Source organism: Epinephelus lanceolatus, chromosome 18 (genome assembly GCF_041903045.1).
Source record: "Epinephelus lanceolatus isolate andai-2023 chromosome 18, ASM4190304v1, whole genome shotgun sequence".
Taxonomy (NCBI): Eukaryota; Metazoa; Chordata; class Actinopteri; order Perciformes; family Serranidae; genus Epinephelus; species Epinephelus lanceolatus.
This window is the reverse complement of record NC_135751.1, coordinates 4,890,729-4,913,857: the sequence shown is the minus strand read 5'-3', so window position 1 is coordinate 4,913,857 and position 23,129 is coordinate 4,890,729. Positions and strand designations below refer to the sequence as shown.

Genomic DNA, 23,129 nt, shown 5'->3' with positions numbered 1-23,129 from the left:
AAACTGAATTTGAATCATTTATATTTGAATTTGAATTTCTAAACTTGAATAATTGCACTGAAAAACTGAATTTGAATCACATAATTTGAAATTGTATTGTTTAATCTGAATCATTGCATTGAAAAACTGAATCTGAATAGTATAATTTGAAATTGAATTTATTTCTATGTATCTCCACATTCAGTTCTCACGATTCAAATTCAATTTCAATTTACTGTGACAGATATCCGGGTAGTTTAAGGATGGAGGAAGAGCAATTGAGCACAGATACACAGGACTCCTCTTCAGCCAATCAGCACCTACGATTTTGAGCACATAGGAAGAAGCGCTCGCCTTGATCCATAGACCATAGACAATAGGCCCGTTTGAAATGAACTGCGCCTCGCCTGGAAAGTAGACGAGAGCAGGATGCCGCAGCGGGGGGCGGTGACAAAAAGCTGCGGTGAAGTCGGACCCTTTAACTGTATTTTGATGTTTTTGTGAGCTCGGACCGCTCCTGGGCGGTCTGAGAGAGCGCAGGTGCCGTGCCCGAGCGTGCACCAGCGCGAGCCTTGCCTGAACCTTCTGTGAAGCCTTCTTCCATACCTCCGGGCTCCATACAGCTGGGAGAGTTGAGCCTGATAGGAGGGGCCAAATTTGAATGTGTGTTTACAAACAGCAACTGGAAAATCCTCCAGACCCTACCTTTAAGTGTTTGTTTTTGACACAGACAGGCTCAGATTGTTATTCTAAGTGTCTGACAGCATTATGGAATGGATTCCTACAGAAACAGAGCTTTTTGTAAAAGAGTAAGATCCTTTTTGTTTGACCAAAATCAGCCTCAAAATCGCCATTGCCAAAGCCACCAAACTCTATTTAAATAAACAATAATGTTGTAACAGTAATTTTAGCATGTATAGAGGCAGCATATTTTCACATCTAACTGGGTAAATTAATAGTTTACCAAACCAATAATCACCAACGCAGGTTTGGTAAACCATTAATTCACCTAGTTAGATGTGAAGACATGCTGCCTCTATACATGCTAAAATCACTGTTTATTCAAATGGAGTCCGATGGATTTGGTGATGGAGATTTGGGGGCGATTTCTGTTTGAATAAAAAGGATCTTAATCTTTAACAAAAAGGTCTATCTCCGTTGGGATCCTCTTCATAATCTTGTCAGACACTTGTAATAACAATCTGAGCATGTTAGTGACAAAAACAAGCACTTTTAGGCCCCGATAACAGAAAAAGTTTCACAAGTCACAGAACGCCAGGCACACCACATTGCCATTTTCTTTTTTTAAATTGAATGCCAATAGTAAAGAAACACTTGCTGCACCTTTTTATTGTTGCCAGGCAACCACCCTATTACCTCCTTACCTTGACCTTCCCCTGTAATCAATCTACCATTTATCATTTGATTTATTTTATAATACTTAGTAGGTAGTTGAGAGGCTGTCAACAGATAGTTTGTTGGGCACAGGGAAGCAAAGATCTGTATGGGTACATGAAACCCTAAAAAAAAGTGGGTGGATCATGCAAAGTAGCACCAGTTTTTCCTCCATTGTTTACTAACTGTCCACTTGTTGTTGTGATGGGAAAAAAGCCGAGATGACGTGGGGCGCTTTTCCACTCTGAGTTGAAGTTTTTTCAGTTCAGAGAGTTGTGGTAAAAACGCCAGGTGTCTAGTGTGCAGAAACACAAGGCACATAGCAACGCAAAAACAGCAAAAAAAAAAAAAAAAAAAAAGCTTCATTCTCATTAAAAGTAATTACAAAAAGCAACCTTAAACTGCTATAAAGCTTTCCGTGTGATCTTAGTCAACATAAACTGATAGTGCTCAATTGCCCACAGGGATTACATTGCAGCAGGTTTTGCCGGTGCTGGCTGCAGCGCTCTCTCCACTTACTGGACCAGTTGTACAAACTGCTGTTCCGATTTGTCACTTAGACACAAAAACATGGGAAAATTAAGCCCAGGCTGAAACATTCCAAAGTCACCCTTTACACTGGGGACACCAAGACAGCGCATACCCAGTCTGTGATATGACTCTGTTACTGTACTGACAGAATTAATGCTTCGGATATGCACATTATACTAACTTCATCAAGACAACAGGTAAATATGAAAGAAGCGCTCTGAACCAGAAACCAGTCAGAAAACAGTAAACATGATTAAATATACAAAATAAAGGCCTCTAATATGAATCAATTTCCAATAAATAGGGCAGTGCATTATAGGATTAGGCCTACCTACAACAATTTCATAATGTATTCCCGATATCCCACTTCTCTCTCTGATTGTTCAGTGTGTAGAAAAGCTTTGTGCAATAATGCTGTTGTGAAATGAATTTGCAGACTTATAAATGCCCTCTGACTGATATTTCAGCTAACAGGCCAAAGGAACACATTCAAATGGTGGATGTGTGTTTCAAACTGCTCAGACCAGTGTGTTGAGCTGGTAAACAGTGTTTCCATGACAACAAACCACTATAATAACCCTGTCAGGCCAGCGATGTATCCTCCCTGCCCTCTGTGACACTGTTATCTGTGCTTTATCACAGCAGCTCACAGGACACACGCTGCATGATGGCAACGGTAATGCTACAGTCTGTCATTAGCATCTGTTAGAGCATATCCAGAGCTGGTAGGTTATGTCCCTCAGAGTAAACACAACCTTCCGATGTGGCACATCAATGTCATCAATCGCAAGCAGCAGCGACTAGAAATGAGTGTATGAGAGCAGACAGAGGCGGCAGCAGGCTGTGCGGTGATCGGTGTGTTTCAGAACGGGCCCGGTGATTCTCCCCCCTCTTACCATGGCCTCCATCGACTCCCAGCTCTTGGTCTCGGATCCCGACAGAAGGAAATTTTTGGAATTTCCTCTGAAATTCACCTTCAGGTTGATGTAGAAGTCCATGGCGACGCCCGTCTGCGCCTTAACGCATATTACGCACGACGGACACGGAGCGTTTTCCCCGACCAGCGAAGGCTATTTGGGTTAATCTTGCCAATTCGCTCCACTGTGACTTATCCGGCGGGGGATGAGGCGTATTTTGTGTTTACATCAGCGTCCTGGGCACGCCCACCCTGCACCATGTGTCCGGAACTAAGATCGACACTTCCGCTTGTGCGGAAAAAAACAAAAGCAGCAGCGCGGTACGGTGCGGTGCGGAGAAGAGCCGCTGGAGGGCGGCACAGGAGCGTCACCTGTGATGATCAGGACTGCAGCAGGGATCCAATCTATTTATTACTCTCGCTAGATTCTCGACGTTTATTTACAAACCAAAGACCCTTCTTTACTGCCGTTGACAAAGATTTAGGAAAGTAGCCTACATAAAGTAATGTTAAATCGTCTAAGGCCTTAAAAACTTAACTGGCATGTGTTAAATATAAGGATATGTAAGGAACCAGTCTCTGAGAATAATCTTTGGACTTTGCACTTGATAACAGGATAAGAAAAAAGATGTTTGTTTTCCATCTTTTTAAAAAAAACCTTTATTTAACAAAAAAAACTCTTGAGATTAAAAATCTCTGTTTTAAGAGTGTGCTGGCCAAGACAGGCAGCAACATAAATTACAGACAGTCAACATAGAACAAAAATACAAATTAAAAATGTACAGCTCTAAAACAAGCAATATAAAACACCTAATTAGATTACCACAATGAAAAGCCAACATGTTTGTTAATACATGTTATAAGTGAACTATAAAACCATAAAACAGAGACAACTAAGCATGATTACAAAGATCAACTAAAATACACGCTGACACTGGCATATAGACGATTGGGCACAACAATCCTGCAACAGTTCTTTGAAATGGCCAAGAGGAACCAGTGACTGCAACTTTAAGTCCTTCTGCAGAGGATTCCACATATAAGGAGCTGCATACAGAAATGCTTGCTTGTCAAACTCTGTACATACCCTCCATATAGACAATAAAAACATGTTCTGTGAATGAAGAGCAAAGCCATTTTAATTTTTTTGTTTAATGTACACACATAAATACGCTTGAAGAGGGCCAAGAATATCTTTGTAAATGAGAATGTCGATGAAAAAGTCTACAAAATTTAAAGAGGTTTTGCACTATGGCTTATTCTTACCTTTTTTTTTTAAATTACTTTGATCCAGCTACAGTCAGGTCCATAATTATTTGGACAATGATACAGTTGTCGTCATTTTGGCTCTGTACACCATCACAATGGGTTTTAAATGAAACAATGAATACCTGCTTAAAGTGCAGACTCTCAGCTTTCATTTAAGGCTTTTTTCAAAAATGTAGTATGAACCGTGTAGGAATGACAACCATTTCTTCACACAGTCCCCCAACTTTAAGGGCTCATAAGTATTTGGACAAACTAACATAATCATCAATTAAACAGTCAGTTTTAATACTTGGTTGCAAATCCTTTGCAGTCAATGACTGCCTCAAGTGTTGGACACATAGACATCATCAGATGCTGGGTTTCTTCCCTGGTGATGCTCTGCCAGCCCTTTACTGCAGCCGTCTGCACTTCCTGCTTGTGTTTTGGGTGTTTTGCCCTCAATTTTGGCTTCAGCAAGAGAAACGCATGCTCAGTTGGATTCAGGTCAGATGATATGACTTGGCCATTGCAGAACATTCCACTTCTTTGCCTTAAAAATGTCTTTGGTTGCTTTTGCAGTATGCTTCAAGTCATTGTCCAACTGCACTGTGAAGCATCGTCCAATGAGTTTTGAAGCATTTGGTTGAATCTGAGCAAATAATGGTGCCCCAAACACTTGAGCTTTCATCCTGCTGCTCTTCTCAGCAGTCACATCATCAATAAATACAAGAGAACCAGTTCCACTGGCAGCCATACATGGCCATGACATAACAGTACCTCCACCATGCTTCACTGATGAGGTGGTGTGCTTTGGATCATGAGCAGTTCCTTCCCTTCTCCCTTCTCTTGTCTTCCCATCATTCTGGTAGTTGATCTTTGTTTTATCTGTCCATAGTATGCTGTTCCACAACTGTACAGGCTTTTTAGATGGTTTTTGACAAACTCTAATCTGGCCTTCCATTTTTAAGGCTAACCAATGGTTTGCATCTTGTGATAAACCCTCTGTATTTATTCTAGTGAAGTCTTGTCTTGCTGACAAGAGCAGCAGGATGAAAGCTGAAGTGTTTGGGGCACCATTATCTGCTCAGATTCAACCAAATGCTTCAAAACTCATTGGACGATGCTTCACAGTGCAGTTGGACATTGACCTGAAGCATACTGCAAAAGCAACCAAAGACATTTTTAAGGCAAAGAAGTGGAATGTTCTGCGATGGCCAAGTCATATCATCTGACCTGAATCCAATTGAGCATGCGTTTCTCTTGCTGAAGCCAAAACTGAGGGCAAAACATCCAAAACACAAGCAGGAAGTGTAGACGGCTGCAGTAAAGGGCTGGCAGAGCATCACCAGGGAAGAAACCCAGCATCTGATGATGCCTATGTGTCCAACACTTGAGGCAGTCATTGACTGTAAAGGATTTGCAACCAAGTATTAAAACTGACTGTTTAATTGATGATTATGTTAGTTTGTCCAAATACTTATGAGCCCTTAAAGTTGGGGGACTGTGTGAAGAAATGGTTGTAATTCCTACACGGTTCATACTACATTTTTGAAAAAAGCCTTTAATGAAAGCTGAGAGTCTGCACTTTAAGCAGGTATTCATTGTTTCATTTAAAACCCATTGTGGTGGTGTACAGAGCCAAAATGATGACAACTGTATCATTGTCCAAATAATTATGGACCTGACTGTATGTTGCCATTGGTCAAATCGGTCTTTCTACTAAGCCAAAAAACAATACCACCAGCATAACATTTTTTTTAAATCAAAATCATTATGATCAATTCCTGCATTAGAAAAGTACAATTGAGGGTTTTTTTCCTTCAACAGCAAATGCACATGGTTACATTTTGCCAACACGCACATGGTTGGGTTTAAGGAAAAAGAACAGAGTTTGGCTTTACAATCTTAGGGGAAGCAAACACTGGCCTCCCTGGTGAGAATCCATGGTTGTTGGACTTCCACTGCCTTAACTTTTGTTGTTGTCCAGCCGCATTTCCCCCATGACGGGAGTTTTTTCATCAGTGTCCGACACCGGAAGTCACTGACCAAGTGCCGGGTTCGATGACTGAATTTGTGCACCAGATTTCATGACAATCTTTGTTGAGATAATTCAGTCGAAACTACAATGTCAGCCTCATGGTGGTACTAGAGGGAAAGTCAGGGATCACCAAAATCAGAGGGATTAATCATCTGGGTACAATGAATCTGTATAAAATTTCACACCCATTCAAAGTCTGTAGTTGATATATTTCAGTGTGTACCAAAGTGAAGGAATGACAGACACAGTTCTGTCCACAGAGCCACGGTGCTAACATAGCTAAAAGGGGGTCTCAAACTGATTGACAGCAAAGGGTGTAATGCTAGATAATATTGGCAAATAATAATAATTGTAAAAGTAATCATTCTTCGAAATTGTATCAGTTAAGAAAAACACAGAATGCTCATCTTATATCTAGCATTTTATTTAAATCTTCGAACAATTGATATTAATATACAACGGTCAAAGTCAAAACTTGGATAAAAACATCCTTTTGTATCAGTCATAGTCAGATTTGATAAACAGTGAACCTGGCAACACAACCAAACAAACCCAAATCTATGTGATCAGATTCTGAAATAAACATTGCTTAATCCTAATTTGGTGCATGTATGTGGCATCACCTTTATCCCACCGAGCCACACCCACCTCAAATCAGCGAGAGGAGCTCAGGCAAAACCACAAATACAACCTCTCAGGTCATACAACCAAAACTGTGGGAACTTTTGTGGAAAATAGTAGGTCTCACACACACACACACACACACACACACACACACACAATATATATATATATTATTATTTTCTTTTATATCTATTACACAAAATAAACAGATACCATGACAAATCAACAGAAATAAGCAACTTAGCTAGCAAACAATGATAATAAATAAACAATAAAAGAATATGGTACGTGCAACTCTTTTCTTCATTTTTTTTTCCCAGGTGGCTTATACCTTCTCCCTTTTTTCCTCTAAAGTTCTCTTCATACACTCCAACATACCCATCAACCCTATAGTTCTGACTGTGATGATTATTCATGAATGAACGCATGAAAGATATAGTTCTGATTAATTTTAAGTAGGGTTGTATGGAGTACTTATCCAAAACACATTTTAACCACCTAAAAAAAGTCCCACCTAAAAAATAGAATATCAGTATAAGTGTGTACCCTATATTTAGATTTTCACAGCTTTACCTTAATGTCATGCAGTGATTTCCAATGGGAAAATGAAGCCATTACATCGCCCTCTTCAAAACCAGACTCCATCGAGAAAAACAGTGATTTAACATCACTTAACGTAGGAGTTTCTGGTCTCCTGCTCCCTCGAACAGTTAGTTTGTTTGTGTTATTGTGTAACTTGCCATTTGAAAGGGTTAATTCGGATTCACCAAGGTCACACAATTTGTCACTGGTGTCTGGTGGCTTTCCCCGTAGATGGGGAACTGAAGCCGTTAATAGCTTCCCCGGGCTGTCTGACGGAAAGGTAAAGCAGTGAGTGTATTCTCAATATAACACATCCACAAAACTTGTTTTGCTGCTGCTCCCGTTCACAGCAGTACATTGCTTAGCTCCCATGTCAGACTCCTGTTGCTTCTCCAAAATGGGTGCGTGCAGACTGACATCTACTGTATGTAATACACTGACTATGGCTAAGTATCTCATACAACTCCAATCCAATAAATCCAAACTATCCCTTTCATGTGGGGAAATGTTGGTGCCCCCATCTGCCTTTAATTCCTCAAAATACCTCATAGACTTTTCCACTAATGCTGACACACACACACACACACACACACACACACACACACACACACACACACACACATTATTTATGTGAGGTCTGGCTCACAGTTGGTGTTCCAGCTGATCCCATAGGAGTTGGATGGGGTTGAGGTCAGGGCTCTTTGCAGACCAGTCAGCTTCTTCCTAACAGGGAAAATATTTCTCTATGGTGCATGGAGCAGTGTTGGAACTATGAGGCCTAAACCAGAAAAACCGGACCCAGACAAAAAGGACATGAAACTATGTGTCCACATACTTTTGACCAAATGTTGTAGGTTTAAACCAGCAGCTTCAGCAGTATATGATGATGTGAAGATGTGCACCCAGGCAACAGTACATGTAATGAAAGGCCACCCGCCTTATAATAGCTTCTCTGCTTTGTATCCCAGTGCCGCAGTGACACAGTAAGGAACAATAGCCACAGTAGCCAGAGGCACCATGGCACTTTTACAGAACGACAGCAGATAGAACAGAGCTCCGCTGTGGACAGCTGGCCGAAAAGCAGAGTCAAATAACTGCAGTAGCACCAGTGTTGCACTTAAACAGACTGACCTGTAGATGGTGCCCTCAGACTCCCTGCCGACCACTACTGAGTTAGAGTGTGCATACAGAGGAGAGTGGAGCCCTAGGCCCAGACCCAACAGAGTCCCAGTGTTCCTGAACAAGCTGGCCAAGGGGCTGGTGTCCACGCTGACCCACTCTGCTCTCCGGCACCAGCACCGTGCTTTCTCTACACTCCAGAGGAGGTCGACTCCTACCAGAAGGAGGCACAGGTACAAGAGGAGAGCCAGAGAGAGGAGGAGCAGGGAGGTGAGGAGGTAGGAACGTAGGCCAGCCGTGTGGATCTGCTGGATCCGGCTGACAGATTTTGCCACCAGGATACCTGAGAGGAAAAACCTTTATTCAGTCATTTAAGTCATCTTTATTTCATTATGATTTAGCATGTAGTAACACACAAACCTTGTACAACCTGTTTTAATGACACTGTGCTCAATTGTAGTCATGCAATAAATCAGAACTGAAAAATAATCAGAGAGGGGAGACAAGTTTTAATATGGAAGCCCATTTCTACCAGGAAAAGAAAAACGTAAGGAGTTTTTTTTTTTTTTTACGTTTTTACTTGAAAAATCAAACAAACAAAAAAAAACATACGATACAATCATACAGTGCTATAACAAGAAAAGTTTCTTGGTAAATTCTTAAATTCTTCTGTTTGTAGTAATAACTAGACAGATATTTCACTGTAACATCCACATGAAAAGCACAACACAACTGGTCAAAATTTTGACTTGACCTTTGATTTGTGTCTCATGATTTTGATTTACTATACCATCATTTTTACTTCTTATGTCAATACTGTATTTTGATTAACTATCTCATAATTTTGACTCTTATTTAAATCATAGTTCAGTCAGGACCACTTCATTCAAAGAAAACTTTATTTCCATTTGCAGTATTATATTTGGCGGTATGGGTCTGTTCTGGGGGCTTTCTGCCGTTCCTTAGGCCTACACAGAAAAGCCTAAGGCGGAGAGAGCACACCTCTCCTCCCTTCCATGCGCCTTTATGGAATGCCTAAGGCAGGGAGAGCACAACTTTCTGTCCTTCCATGCGCCTACATGGAAAGCCTGAGGCAGGGAAAGCATCAGCAAAGATCCCCCGGAGACAGAGCAGAGCAAGCATCAATGACAAGCAGAAATGACATTGGTAAGTCAGACACAACATGAAAAGGAGGAGCTGGGGGGGTGCACGTTGCAAAGCAGCTTGCAGAGGAAGCAGCAACACTAGGCAGGCCGAAGCAGATTAAATAAGGCGCCCTGAATGAGATCTGCCGATAGGTTGCATAGAAAGGAAACGTGATCTATCAGCTGACTCCCTTCCATCAATCCCTTCCATTGACAGTGTGTCCTGCCTGAACTTATGCTACGCTTAATAAGTTCATTTTGCTCAACTATCTCATGATAATGACTAAGCATCTAATGATTTTAGATCTTAGAAGCTTATGATACCATTATTTGACAAAGCATCAGATATACACATTTTTCCCCAAGCATATTCCACGAAGTATCACTCTACTGTGCTGTGATTGGCAAATACCACATGCTGTGATCGGCTAGTGCTCATCATGTCAACGTGTCGAAGTAGATGTCTGTTAGGACAAAGTCAAACTATGACTCCCTAGATAATCCTACAGCAGCAGTTCTGGACGTTCAGAGAGGGCATTACATGCGTCGCGTCTTTTCAAAATAAATTTTATTTTTTTACAGGAAATGTATACTTTCCAGTTGTTAAATTAATTAAGATTTAAAAAATTGTTGTCAATTTTTATATGATATCTGTGCCTCCCAAAAAAAACTGCAAAGCACATTTTTATGTAGATGATACAATTATTCATGTTTATGCACCTTCTATTGAGGAAGCAGTATCAAACCTTCAATGTGCACTTGAGTGCATGCAGAAATCCTTTAAAAAACTTAGACTGGTTTTAAATGAACCTACAACCTAATTCATGTTATGCACAAGGTCAAGGACCTGTGATCATGATGCCTACTCCACCCGTTTCCTGAATGGCGCCCACACTGAACGCATAACAGATTACAAATGTCTTGGTATTTGGCTAGATCACAAGCTTTGACTTAAAACATGTGCTTGAGTTCACAAAGAATGTGAAAATTAAATTGGGTGCATTGTACAGATTTGCTTGTCTCCCCTCTCTGCTTCTCTTTAGAAAATAGAAGGACAATAATTCATGCTACCATTATTTAAGCCTTATATTATGGTGATATTTTGTATATGCATGCAGCCCAGTCCACACTAAAATCACTTGATACAGTCTACCACAGTTCTCATCGCTAGGAAAGCTACCCTCTACCTCACTTCTGTTTAAAAAAATCAAATTTCTTATGACACATGCTTGCAGGAATTTTATCCCTTGAAACTCCTCAGATCAGTACAGAGCTTGGTTAAATAGCTTTTAGTTTTTTCGCACCAAATAAATGGAACAAGTTACAAGAGGAATGTGAACTCAGGGTATTGCTATAAAAGAGCTTAATGCAATTAAGTCACTTTTCCCTAAACAAACATTGGTTTGATGATGATGATGATGTTGATGATGAAAGGCAGTCTCTTTTGAAAATAAACTTAAAACTTAGGCTAAAAAACTTTTGTTTTCAGGTTTATTTCCTTAGGTTTAGGCAACAAAAGTATGTGGTTAGGTTTAGAAAAAAACATGTTTGGCTAAATATTAGCATGTGTTGCAAACATAATGTAACATCACATGAAATGTCACTAGTGCATAGTACGCATACTAGCACACTACGTTGTTATGTAAATAACTCAACTGTCTTTTGGTTTCACACATGAAATGAACAGTCCTTTCCCAGATAAAAGTCTGAACTTTCTGGATCTTTATACTAAGGCAGTTGCTCGGAGTGTCAAAAAATGCCGCTGCCCAGTGCGTCTCATACGGCTGCTAAAGAATGCCTCGGTGCATCAGCATCTGATGCCGAGGACCACTGACCTAGCATCTGTATTTTACGAGTTGGGAGTGAGACTGTCTGTCCATACCTATGACAACTCCTGTGATGACCTGATGTGGGAAGTGAGCAGCGACAAAGACCCTGGAGAGGCACACGCACAGCTGCACGCACCAGAACAGCATCCACAGTGAGACACGCACACACCTGGAGGACAATCCACGTTACTGATCTGACTGTATGCAATGCACAGAGGTATTATACAGTGAATAAAGGTGAGGTTGAGCTCACCATTTCCTGATTTGATGTTCTTCTGTCTTCAGCACTATGGCAACAAGTGATGACATCATGGTATAGTAGACTGCTGCAGTCCCCATGGCATGACCTGATGGACTTCCTGTCAGGGGAGGAGGTAAACTTTTTAAGAGATGGATTAAATCTGAGAATAAATAAACTCACAAATGTTACTCCTAACGTGTGTTCTTACCTGGCCCAGTCTCACAGGTCATGGGGAACTGCTCTATTATTGGTTGGGAGGAGTTGCCGTAGTAACCCGTCTCCTGAACCCACCAATAGGGACGCTCTCCAAAAAGAAGCCTTAAAATGGTATCATGGACATACTTTGTGGATACATCATCATCATCATCATCATCATCATTGTTGTCACTGTCATCAGAATCATCATGACAATCATAATTATCATCATCATCATCATCATCATCATCATTACCCCTTCTCACCATTTCAGGATCAGGTTGACCCAGTCTCCCACTACTGCCACCCACACCAGTTTGATGGCTTCAGCTTGCTCTATATGAAACCATATGGGGAACAATAGGAAGAAGGTGTTGCGTAGGTCAGTTGCCATGGAGACTGACAGGAAGTAGCCCTGTCTGTGGCTAAAGTGGGTCTGCAGGTAGTGTGTGCTGCTCACACCACACCTATGGAGTAAGTCCATTTCAACTGCAAAAGAAGAGGGTGGAAAAAGGTGTAACACCTACTATCTGTGCATATGGTGTGTGTGTGTGTGTGTGTGTGTGTGTGTCAAGGTAGTAATATACATTGGGACCCAATATTAAAATATGCTTAACACCCCCAATATATTAATACAAATCTTAATTAAAAAAATTACTGTCCAAAATAATTATAAGCAAATGTAAACCTAATCATAAAGAAACTTAACAAGTTGGCATAAATTTTACTACCAGTTTTAGTATTATTGTCTATTGCAGATCTGTATGTGGTTTGTCCAAGTAATGTTGCTGTATCCTAGCAGAAGACATTGCTTGACAACTGCAGTATAGATACAATCAATGTCATTACTTTCAAATGTATTAAAAAGTGGAAATTAACATTGTGTTACAAAGACTATATTCTACAGTGGATTGTGTTTTTATTGGTTATCTTCTTGCAACGTTATGCTAAATTCCTGTTAGAATGCTGGCTAACTAGCATTCCGTGCATCAGCTAGTGAACAGCCCATATATCCTGAGCATATTCCGCTCACTAGCTTTGCATAAAGTTAGGATCTGTTAATGCACTTTTGATGGGTAACTTGTTATTGTAATAGAGCCAAGCCCCCAGGAACAGTGCCAGCCTTTGAAGCCGATGCTACATAGTGGCCAAAGGTGGAATTATACCATTTGGGTTTGTCACATGATGCCCCAAAAATACTTTTTTCTCATGGCCTTCCATTGTGAAAGAGACGTCTGTAGATCAGTGGATACATTTTGTTGTTACAAGCACCACAAAATGCTTGTTTCACTATCTGCATTGATTCATTTGGTCCAATAACATTTCAAAAGTCAAGAAGGGCTGCACAATTAAATCATTTTTTAATCCCCATTTAAGTTAGCAAAGTGCTTAACCGGAAGTAAACTGCTCAGTGGGTCAAAGTGAGACAGTCAGTCGTGCCTGGCCACGTGTTAACGTAACGATATAAACATCCAGCTACTGCTACAACGAAAATGAGTTAAAGATAACACTGTAGGTAAGTGTGGTATGTCAGGCCATGTGACCGCTGCATGAATGTGGATGTGTATTTCCAAGTTTGTGAAATTTATAGTAGGCTGAATCAGTGAATCAGTCAGGAGGCTTCTCATTTGTGTTTACTGCGTTTACTAACAGCATGTATTAAGGTTTACTAATAGTATAGCTAGAAAGAGCAACTGCAAGCTAATAGACAAAAGTGGAAATGGAATAAGTAAAAGATGGGCGGGCCGCTTAAGGTCAAAATGCAGGTAATTTGGATAAATTGGTGCTGTATGTCCATCATTATTAGAAAATGGTAAATACGGAAGTAGGGGCGGCTGTGGCTCAGAGGTAGAGCGGGTCGTCCACCAATCGAAAGATCAGCGGTTCGATCTGGGGCTCCTCCAGGCTGCATGTCAAAGTATCCTTGAGCAAGATACTAAACCCCAAAATGCTCCCGATGGCTGTTCCATCGATGTGTGAGTGTGTTAAAACTGAGTAGCAGGTGGCACCTTGTAAGGTAGACTTGGCCACCAGTGTATGAATGTGTGTGTGAATGGGTGAACGTGACTCGTAGTGTAAAAAGTGCTTTGAGTGGTCACTAGATGACTAGAAAGGCGTTATACAAATGCAGGCCCATTTACCATTTACCATTACTACATTATACTCTTTATGGGGGATTTTTTTTTTTAAATGTACTAGTCCATGCATTTGAGGGCCCATTGTGTAGAACTTGGAGGGATAAATAAGCAGAAATGTATATTAATATAATATTTATGTTTTCTTCAGTCTATAATCACCTGAAAATAAGAACTGTTGTGCTTTTGTTGCCTTAGAAATATACATTTATATCTGCTTAGGGAGTAGGTCCTTGTCTATGGAGATTAGGCAAGTGCACAGATATACCCCTGGTGGTGCTCAAGCACCTGTCCTTTTGCCCTCTGTCTATATAAGGGCCTTATTTTGGGAGACGTTTCTTTTCGATTTCTTTTTCTAATTTAATATTTTAGTTTTTAAATTTGGCCTGTGCCATCAATTTTCCATTAAAAGCATGCTGCACCACCTGACAACCCAATTTGAGTTTAAATTCTGCCAGACCGCAAGAGCGCCTGCTCCTCCCTCATCAACGTCCCAGGTCATAGTCACCACAGTTAATGCACTTAAATCAAACACCCTGCATATTATTGTTTAGATATTTAGATCATTGTGTAGATATTATTTGTAACTGTTATGAGATTGAACTACTATTAAAATTTATCAATACAGCCAGACTAATTTCAGCAATAACCCACTATAAGCTTAACAACAAGTAAGATGGCATAAAATCACAAACTGCCCCGTGTGAGTGGACACAGATGCTGAATTGGTTTCCAGCTTATACATCTTTATAAACCAAAACTCAACTCGAAATAATGTTTAGATCTCCCACACTGAATCTCTGCTAATTAAATAAAACTGAAATGCGGTTTGGTGCTGAACATGCCTTGTGCCAAGAGCACAGAGAATGAGAGGAGGAGCATGAAGCTGCAGCACTGCAGGCGTCTGTTCTCTGGGATTCTTTAAGAATATTTCAAGCTATTTAGAGGATAATTTTGAGTATTAGTTTGCGACTATTTACTGAAATCAAGGCAGTTTTCCCTTATATATGAAGTTAATTGTTTACAAATTCTTGGGCGGCAGACTGAATTTTAAAAAATGTGAATTTAATTTTATTTCTGAACCAACAGGAAATGAAGAATTTAGCTGGATCGCAGGTTACATTAAAATTCTCTGATGGGAAAGTAACGACAAGAGAAAATATGAAATAAGCTTTGCATTTCAGGAGAAGACCCATGTTTGTAGAAAGCTGAATTTTATGTAAATGAACCAAACTCCCTCTATCAAAAAACTCTTTTCTCTTCAACACTCTGTTAACTTCATATGTAATTGAAGAACTTTGAGGCAGAAATCATCCTCAGTGTGTCCGTGTGTTAGAGCAGCTTCTACTCTCTACATCCAGAAGCATTTAAACTTCACTGTAGAACACTACAACTCATTTATACACAGTAAGATAAGACAAGCCGATCTACAGGAGAATAACATCTGAAAACAGTACAGCATGTCTGAGAGTCTTACTGCATTATACTCTATTATATTTTTATTTTGATTTGTCACCTGCTACCAGAATTTTGTTTCCCTTTACATAAATAAGTACATTTCCACCATAAATTGATGCAAATTCACCAGAATGCAGAAAATAAAGTGTTTAAGGCCCTCAATGGTCATCACAGGCCCCAAACATTTGTGTCCCTCTCAATGTTTAAACAAAACCCTTGTCTGCATCACTGGATGAAAAGGCACCTGCCCCTGCCCCACACACTGGCTCTAGAAAAGACCATTTGTGTTTTTTACCATTTCATGTCAGCTACTGTCATTAGAAAACTCTGTGCAACAAGCAGTGCTGGACAAACGATCATTTTTTTAAGGTAACACTGCTTTATACAGTGTTTTTACTGGTTTTAATTACCTGGTATGTTAGTTTGGAACCTTCTGAATAATAAACAATAAAATAATTCTAATTTGAGAGGTTTCAACTGATTTCAATCTGCAGTCCTTACCGCTAAACGCCACTAAATCACCTTGAATGATGTAACATTTTGCCCCATAACTGTCTCTTTGCAGTCTACCGCAGTATCGGTTATTTGTTAAATATTGTCAGATACATTAACTTACATTAAACTGCAGTGGGTATCGGTCTTGAAAATACATCTATCCCTCATCTAAACCAGGTGTTCTACAGGTTTAGATATACAAGGACCTGTTGTGGCATTGAGCTGATGCCACAAGACACAGCAGCTGTGTTCTGACCAAACTACAGGTTAAACTGCAAGTTTAACTTGCACACCAATGTGTTTTAACAGACCACTGGGTCATGCATCCAACATTAAGCCTGTCTTAACACCTGTCTTAACATACCAAGTTAAGCTACTGACAGCGCAATGGTGCTCTGATAAGGCAATGCAATCTTTATATAGTAAAATGTCAATATTACTGCAGCATATATGAGACAGAATATTACTTACAGAATTTTGTGATGTGATACCAGTTAGTGCATCCTCCTCTTGCCAAATTCAGTTTGAATGTGGGATATACAAACAACAAGTAAGTCCTCTTGTGCTGCTATAAACAGCAGTTTTATCAGTGCAGCCAGTGGTGTGTGTGTATGTGTCTGCGTGTGTATAAGTTTTTAAATTAAGTGGTCTGGAAAGTCTCTGCTGAGATGCCACATGACTGTTGAGATGTCCTCGGCTGTTGTGTGTAAAGCTGTATCTTGTCATTAAGTGTTTTATTATGATGTAGTTGAAGTGTTAAAATTATCAACATTAAAAGTATTAACAAAAATCAGCTCATGCAGAGTTTGTGACTGTGGATAGATGGGTTGTGAGTATGTGTGTGGCTGTGTGCTGTGAGTCAGATGCAGAGTCTCTTTTATATTCCAGCTGATCATCTGGTCCTCTGACTTGGACTTTGGACTGGAGTGAGAGAGGGACAACAGAGGGGAGGGGGGACAGATGGGCAGAGAGGAGGTTTGGTATGATGACATAAGTAAACATGCCATCGGGTTTTTAGCATCACCACGGTAGTCAAAAACACCTTTTTAAGAAAGTGGTGTCAATTTTTTAACCCTTTCTAGAACCCAAAATCCCAGTAAAAAAAGTGTAGGAGTGGATTAAAGTAGCCTATGTGTTTGTCTGCTCTATCGCAATCATTAGCACGTTAGCTAAATAGATCTTCTGGTAAGGCACCCTCGTGGAGCAGATGTAGGTCCTGTCGGCTCCTGTTTTTTCACTGATATTGCACATTTCTCTCTTTTTTTTGTAATTCTCTTTTTATTGGTTTTTAGAAGCAGTATAAAATGTTAACAAAATCCAGAACCAACTGAACATGAAGACTGTAAGCAGAAAAGGAAAAGAGATAAACATAACATAAATAAAAACATAAAAATACAGTGGGGGGCTAAAAGTCACATCACAGGGTTTCTAGTACTTATCAGACAAAGTCATATACCAACCAATATATTCAGTTCTCAATAAAAATGTCCTTCTGGCTTCTCAGACTGAAAGTCAATCTCTCCATTACAGATATTATGAACCAAGTCAATCCATTCATCAACATTAGACATTTCTTTTTTTCAGCCATTTCTTGGTTAAGGATTTCTTACATGCCACCAGTAGCATTCTCAGCAGATATTTATCCTTTTTTTCCATTTGAGTTCCTCCAGACTAATCACGTACATCAGTTCAAAATTAAAGGTTATTTTGGTAAAAAAAACAACAACAACAACAACAACAACGTTTCAGGGACTTCTGGCTGAGATGGAGTAGACACATGTCGAGTCTTGCTCCCGCAACTTTTGACAATTTCACCTTTTAAGACCCTGAAAGTCACAACAAAGCAGTGGTATTTTTTGGATTGGACTACCGAAATATGTTGACGTATGCAACCAGACAGACTGAAAGACCAAGGTACTACGGTCAGTCCCTCACACGAAGCAGGTGGCAAATTTAGCATGGCGGCCATAGCTAACCTCTTGGAAGAACACCGCCAAGCCCTCTCTGCCGATATTAAAGCTTCCATTTCAACACCTGAAGCAAAGCTTGACCACATCCAAACCATAGTGTCAGACCACGCTCAGAAGATAACCTCTCTCAAGGCAAATGCTAACTTACAGGACGAGCGCCTGTTGACATTGGAGGCATCCTGTGCTACACTAGCGGAGAGCAACGCTAAGCTGTTAGCTAAAGTTAGCAACCTTGAGTCCTGGAGTCGGCAATACAGATGGTCAGCATACCTGAGTCAGTGGAGGGGCCGCGGCCCACAACCTTCTTTGCAGAGCTGCTCATGGAAGTTTTTGGCGAAGGCTTCCTGGAATCACCACCAGAATGTGACAGAGCTCATTGTACGCTATCTGAGAAACTGAAGCAGGGGCAGAGAGCACGGCCCATCATTATCAGGCTGCACAGGTACCAGGTGTGGAGTACCAGGTGAAGGCCGGAGGTGGTAGAACAGCACCAGAAATACCGGGACGTGATGTCGGAGCTTTACAACCCGGGCTTCAAACCTGCACTGCTATTCTTTGCCAGGCTTGTCATCGTGATGAAGGATGGAGGTAGGAAGACTCCCTTACAAGAGGCTAAAGGCTTCATAACATCCGTCCGCATGGAAGAGGCCTGATGGCCGGGGGCGACTATTAATCCCACCGTGGGTAAACCATTATTATGCTAACTGGATAGCCGCGGAAGCTAACTGTATGACTGCATCTTTACTAGCCCTGGACGGGCCTTGAGTTAACTTACAGACCGTGTCATTAGCGGCATTAGCCTGCCACGGTCCTGACTGATTACTATGAGAGCTGGTACTTTTGAACAAAAATCACTGACCGGACATTTTACCAAATTACCAGCAAGTTGATTTGGCATCCGGTGTTTGCTAGCCTAATATTTTTGAATTCCCTGTCTTTCATCTTTCTTTGTTCCCGTTTAGACTAATAAGAGAATTCAGATTATCTTTATCAATCAATCAATCAATTTAATTTATAAAGCCCAATATCACAAATCACAATTTGCCTCACAGGGCTTTACAGCATACGACATCCCTCTGTCCTTATGACCCTCGCAGCGGATAAGGAAAAACTCCCGGGGGAAAAAAAACGGTAGAACACTTTCACACTCAGGAAGCTTGTCTACATGCAGATTGCAGTTAGTTATTATTATTTTTTTCTTTACAGATTTTTTAATTCTCTTTTTCATCTCTCATCGCCGCTGGGTTATCTGAAGTATTTTTGCCTTCTGTTACTCTACTTCTTAGTCAAAGGATAGGCTTTCATTGAAGTCTGACACTTTTAATAAACGTATGTGTTATCAGTGCATCAGTACAACCTAATTGTTCTAATTCATGATGGACGTCAGTGTCTCATACATACAGGCATTTTGTTAATCTCAATTGATGTATAGGAATGCTTTCATGGCCTGCCTACTTTAAGTTGTCTTGGTGCCCTGTGTTGGCTCATAATTCTCATTGTTATTTTCTCCACCTGTGTTTACATCGTTTAACCAGTTCTACCTCATAATGGATGTTATTGTTATATACATGAAGGATGTTCTGGTGATTTTAATCATTTTATAGAGCCATAGATGTCTTATGCAGTCACCTATTTGCCTTTGTTCACTTTTTTGAATTATTTGCACACCTGGGGGGTATTCCATCAAGCAGGCTAAAGGCAAATCCAGGCTTAAATGGCCAAGTCTGGCTAATGTGAGCCAGAGTTCTGTTCCATCAGAGTGGCTAAGATTACACTCACATCGGTAACCATGGAAACCATGGTTCTGACTAAGCCTGATACATCGAGCTAAACTCTGGTTTCCATTCCATCAAGCTGAGCCACAACTCCGTTCCATCAAGGTCGTTAACCTGAATCCCTGCCTAGTAACCATGGTAACTTATGCTGCTGGGAAATCCTGGTCTGTGGCAGGATTAAGGTCAGGATTAGCTAGCCTGGTGAAACCATCCTAATCTCGCGAGCTCATATTCTATTTCGCTCCACAGATCAGTCTGGCCATGCAATCATAAAGGCGCATTCTGGCATTGGTTAAAGCTTACCGGGCCAATCACAACCGTTTATTACTTTGTGGCGGGTTATCTGAAATCATGTCATCAGAATAGGAGGGACAAGGAGCGGACTGAATGCATTTCATAAACAACCAACATGGCTACTTATTTTGAAACTGCGATGGTAAATGTGTTGAACGAACTGGAGCGTACATTTTCTTTAAAAGCAGAGCAAACGGCTGCACTGAAAGCTTTTATTGAAAAAAAAGGATGTGTTTGCCGTCCTTCATACGGGGTTTGGTAAAAGTTTAATTTACCAACTGGCTCCGTTGATCGGGAAAAAGATGGAACTCATTGAAAACCCAGTGGCTGTTGTTGTTTCTCCACTAGTTGCACTCATGGAGGAGCAGGTCAGGGAAGCGACCAAGCTGGGAATCACAACCATGCAACTTGGAGTCCACAGTGAGGAGGAAATCCGCAAAGACGGCAACGCTCTTTCCCAGACATCATCACAGCTCATCTCTGCTGCAGCTTGCTGGTCTGTTTACTGTGGCGTTGCGCTAGCCTATGTCACACGTTTCGTTTACTCTGATTGGTTTTGTCTTTCCAATTGCGTGAAGGGGCACTTTGAGTGACAGCCGTTGATATCGCCCCTCGGGAATAGAGGAAATGTAGGTAACACTTCATAAGTCAGCCCGCGTTTTAGAGTGTACCTCTTGCCCACTTTCCTGGGAGTTAGCGTATAACTCCCAGGAACTTACATGTACTTTCCCGGGAGTTAGAGCATAATTCTTCCCGGTCACTTACCACATACTTTCCCAGGAGTTAGAGTATCCCTCGCGGTCACTTAGCACATACTTTCCCAGAAGTTTAACTTGTCACTTATGTAATTTCCCAAAACTTACAGTTTAATTTCCTTATATGAATCTGTATATGTATGAAGTGCAACAAATGCTTTTGCCCTTTGCTCATGGCAGTTGATTCACTTTTATGTAGCATATGTGTCATCAGGCAATTTCACCCACAGTCCAGGGTTTTAATATTTATGTTTTGTTTACATTTCATTGAATGAGTTTGAATATGAATATGTCAAGAAATGGGTCTATATTCTGCAAATTGCCTAATTAATGGGCAGGCTGGAGTACAAAGCAAACTTACCCCTCTCAAGTGCACATCTCTGGAAGTCTTGTAGTGCCATCCGAGGATGAAACACAAACACTACAGTAATGTAGTAATATAGCCTACATATATCTTAAAATACACAATAATGAGTCATGAAAAGTTATAAAATGTTTTTATTATTTATTACACAGAAACCACACGGTAAGTGCTGTTCTCACATCTACAGTGTACTTTCACCAAAATTTACAGGGAAACTAGGCAGTATTTTCCACCTAAGTATATACTAGCAAAAGAGACTGGGCTGGATTATGAAGTTTGCACTGTCTGCCCATCCTTAGTCTGAAAGTACTGGGTAATTTCCCCCAAAACTTACAGGAAAACTAGGCAGTACTTTCCACCTAAGTATATACCAACAAAAGAGACCGGGCTGGATTATGAAGTTTGCACTGTTTGCCTGTCCTTAGTCGGTAGCGTGGCACTCAGATGTTAACCCTTTAAAAACAGTTAGTTCAATGCTTCACAAGGTAACAATATTACCAGAAAATAATACAAAGATGAATCAAAGTGTCTCTGACAAAAAAATAACAGAGTTCCACTGGTTGTGTTATTCAAGTTCAGTTTTGTTCCTTCTGTTATAAACTGTTCAGTTTAGTTTTAATCCTTTATTGTGACAAATGCACTTTTTAAGTCACAAGTCAAGAGGAAAAGGTTGTTTTGATACTACTACCACACTAGAGTGTGATGCTCAAGTGATGGAGATAGAAGAATGGATGGGCTCCTGCGGATAATAGGTGATCTTGATCCAACTCCTTGGGTCAAGGCAGAGATCAGGTTCATGGGTGGCTCACCATCTCTCTCGTCAGGTACAATCTCAAATCCACATGTAATTTTCCAAAGGATCTCAAAAACCTCACCTGTGTAGAAACAGAGCTATTACTATTTTGCATCGTCAACTTCAATTGTTTTATGGCCATAATCAATATCACATAAATACATCATAGTAACACAAAGTGAGCAGATGAATAACTTTTAACTGTACAATTATTCTCAGCATGGAATACTTTATCCCGTCTTTACATTTCACATCAGGTATTATTAGCCTATTAATCCATAACTTGTGATTATTAAGCATACTAATCAATTACAAATAACACGTATTTCCTTTGAACTACAAAGTTAATGTTTTTAACCATTTGTTTAACATTTTTCAACTTAACTATGAATAACAAAATCATGTATGCTATTAACACACATATTTCGAAACTGTGGGCTACACCAGTACACACACTGTGTTATGCTTGACTATTCATCGTTAATAACATCCATAACCAACTGTAACAGTGCAAATGTATACAGTACACTACTAACACAAATACAAATGGCAACGACCTCGAGGCAAAACAACTGTAGCACTTTACTGTTAGGAGTAGGTCGCAACGCCAAGTTAGTGTGGTATAACAGTTGGAGGGAAGCACACACTTTACACGGCAGCGGGCGCCAATATCACCTGCAGCACAAGCTAACATCGCTAGCTGCGTTAGCATTAACTCACCAAGACATTGATAAACGCGGTAAAACTCCCATCGCACAGGTCCTCGGTTCCTCCCTCACGTCTCCTGCGAGTATCTCGGAGTGTTAGCTTGGTGTTTACATCAACATTTCACACCATAGACATTGTGTAATTTCACTCGTTTCTCTTTGTCGTCTGCTTGTGTCATTCCTGCGCCTATGAGTACAAGCTCCTCGCTGAGAGGTGGGACTTTCTACCTTTAACCAATGGGAAGTGTGCACCTCCCTGTTTGACCAATGACAGCTGGTCTAAGCACAGTGACTGTGATTGACACCTTGTTTGATCAATAAGACTATGCCAGAGCGATGAAGTTAGATTGACAGGTAAAAACAAACAAACAAACATTCAAGCAACTTGAAAACAACTGAGGGATGATACGGGAATGTTGTAAGAAATAAACTCTACTTCTCTGTAAGTAGAAACGAAGGTGCGGGAGGGGAAATATGGTTTAAGATATGTTTCTAAGTTTACTGTCCCAAAAGCTAAGAAGGGAATTAAAAGAAGATGTAT

The 23,129-nt window shown here is 40.5% G+C and overlaps 2 protein-coding genes and 1 long non-coding RNA gene across 8 annotated transcripts in view; all 3 read right to left on the bottom strand.

The window, feature by feature from the left end:
- The window catches only part of nbr1b (NBR1 autophagy cargo receptor b), a 55,996-nt gene extending 52,946 nt beyond the window's left edge, over positions 1–3,050 (bottom strand). For all 6 annotated transcript variants that reach the window (XM_033644112.2, XM_033644113.2, XM_033644114.2 and 3 more), the window contains exon 1: positions 2,802–3,050. In XM_033644112.2, coding sequence (XP_033500003.1) covers positions 2,802–2,903 — 102 coding nt within the window. In that variant the 5' untranslated portion in view covers positions 2,904–3,050. The remainder of the gene's footprint in view (positions 1–2,801) is intronic.
- Positions 3,051–6,527: 3,477 nt separating this feature from the next.
- On the bottom strand, positions 6,528–18,434 carry LOC117268811 (glucose-6-phosphatase catalytic subunit 1-like). The gene is made up of 6 exons (XM_033645508.2): positions 18,171–18,434; positions 12,109–12,331; positions 11,856–11,965; positions 11,660–11,765; positions 11,460–11,575; positions 6,528–8,775 (listed from the first exon to the last, which is right to left on the bottom strand). Exons 1-6 carry the CDS (start codon positions 18,220–18,222, stop codon positions 8,252–8,254), a joined length of 1,131 nt encoding a protein of 376 aa, XP_033501399.1. The 5' UTR covers positions 18,223–18,434; the 3' UTR covers positions 6,528–8,251.
- Positions 18,435–21,205: 2,771 nt separating this feature from the next.
- LOC117268884 (uncharacterized) lies at positions 21,206–22,787 on the bottom strand. Its single transcript, XR_013488008.1, has 2 exons — positions 22,602–22,787; positions 21,206–21,963 (listed from the first exon to the last, which is right to left on the bottom strand). It is a non-coding gene; the product is annotated as an uncharacterized LOC117268884 (long non-coding RNA).
- Positions 22,788–23,129: the final 342 nt, after the last annotated feature.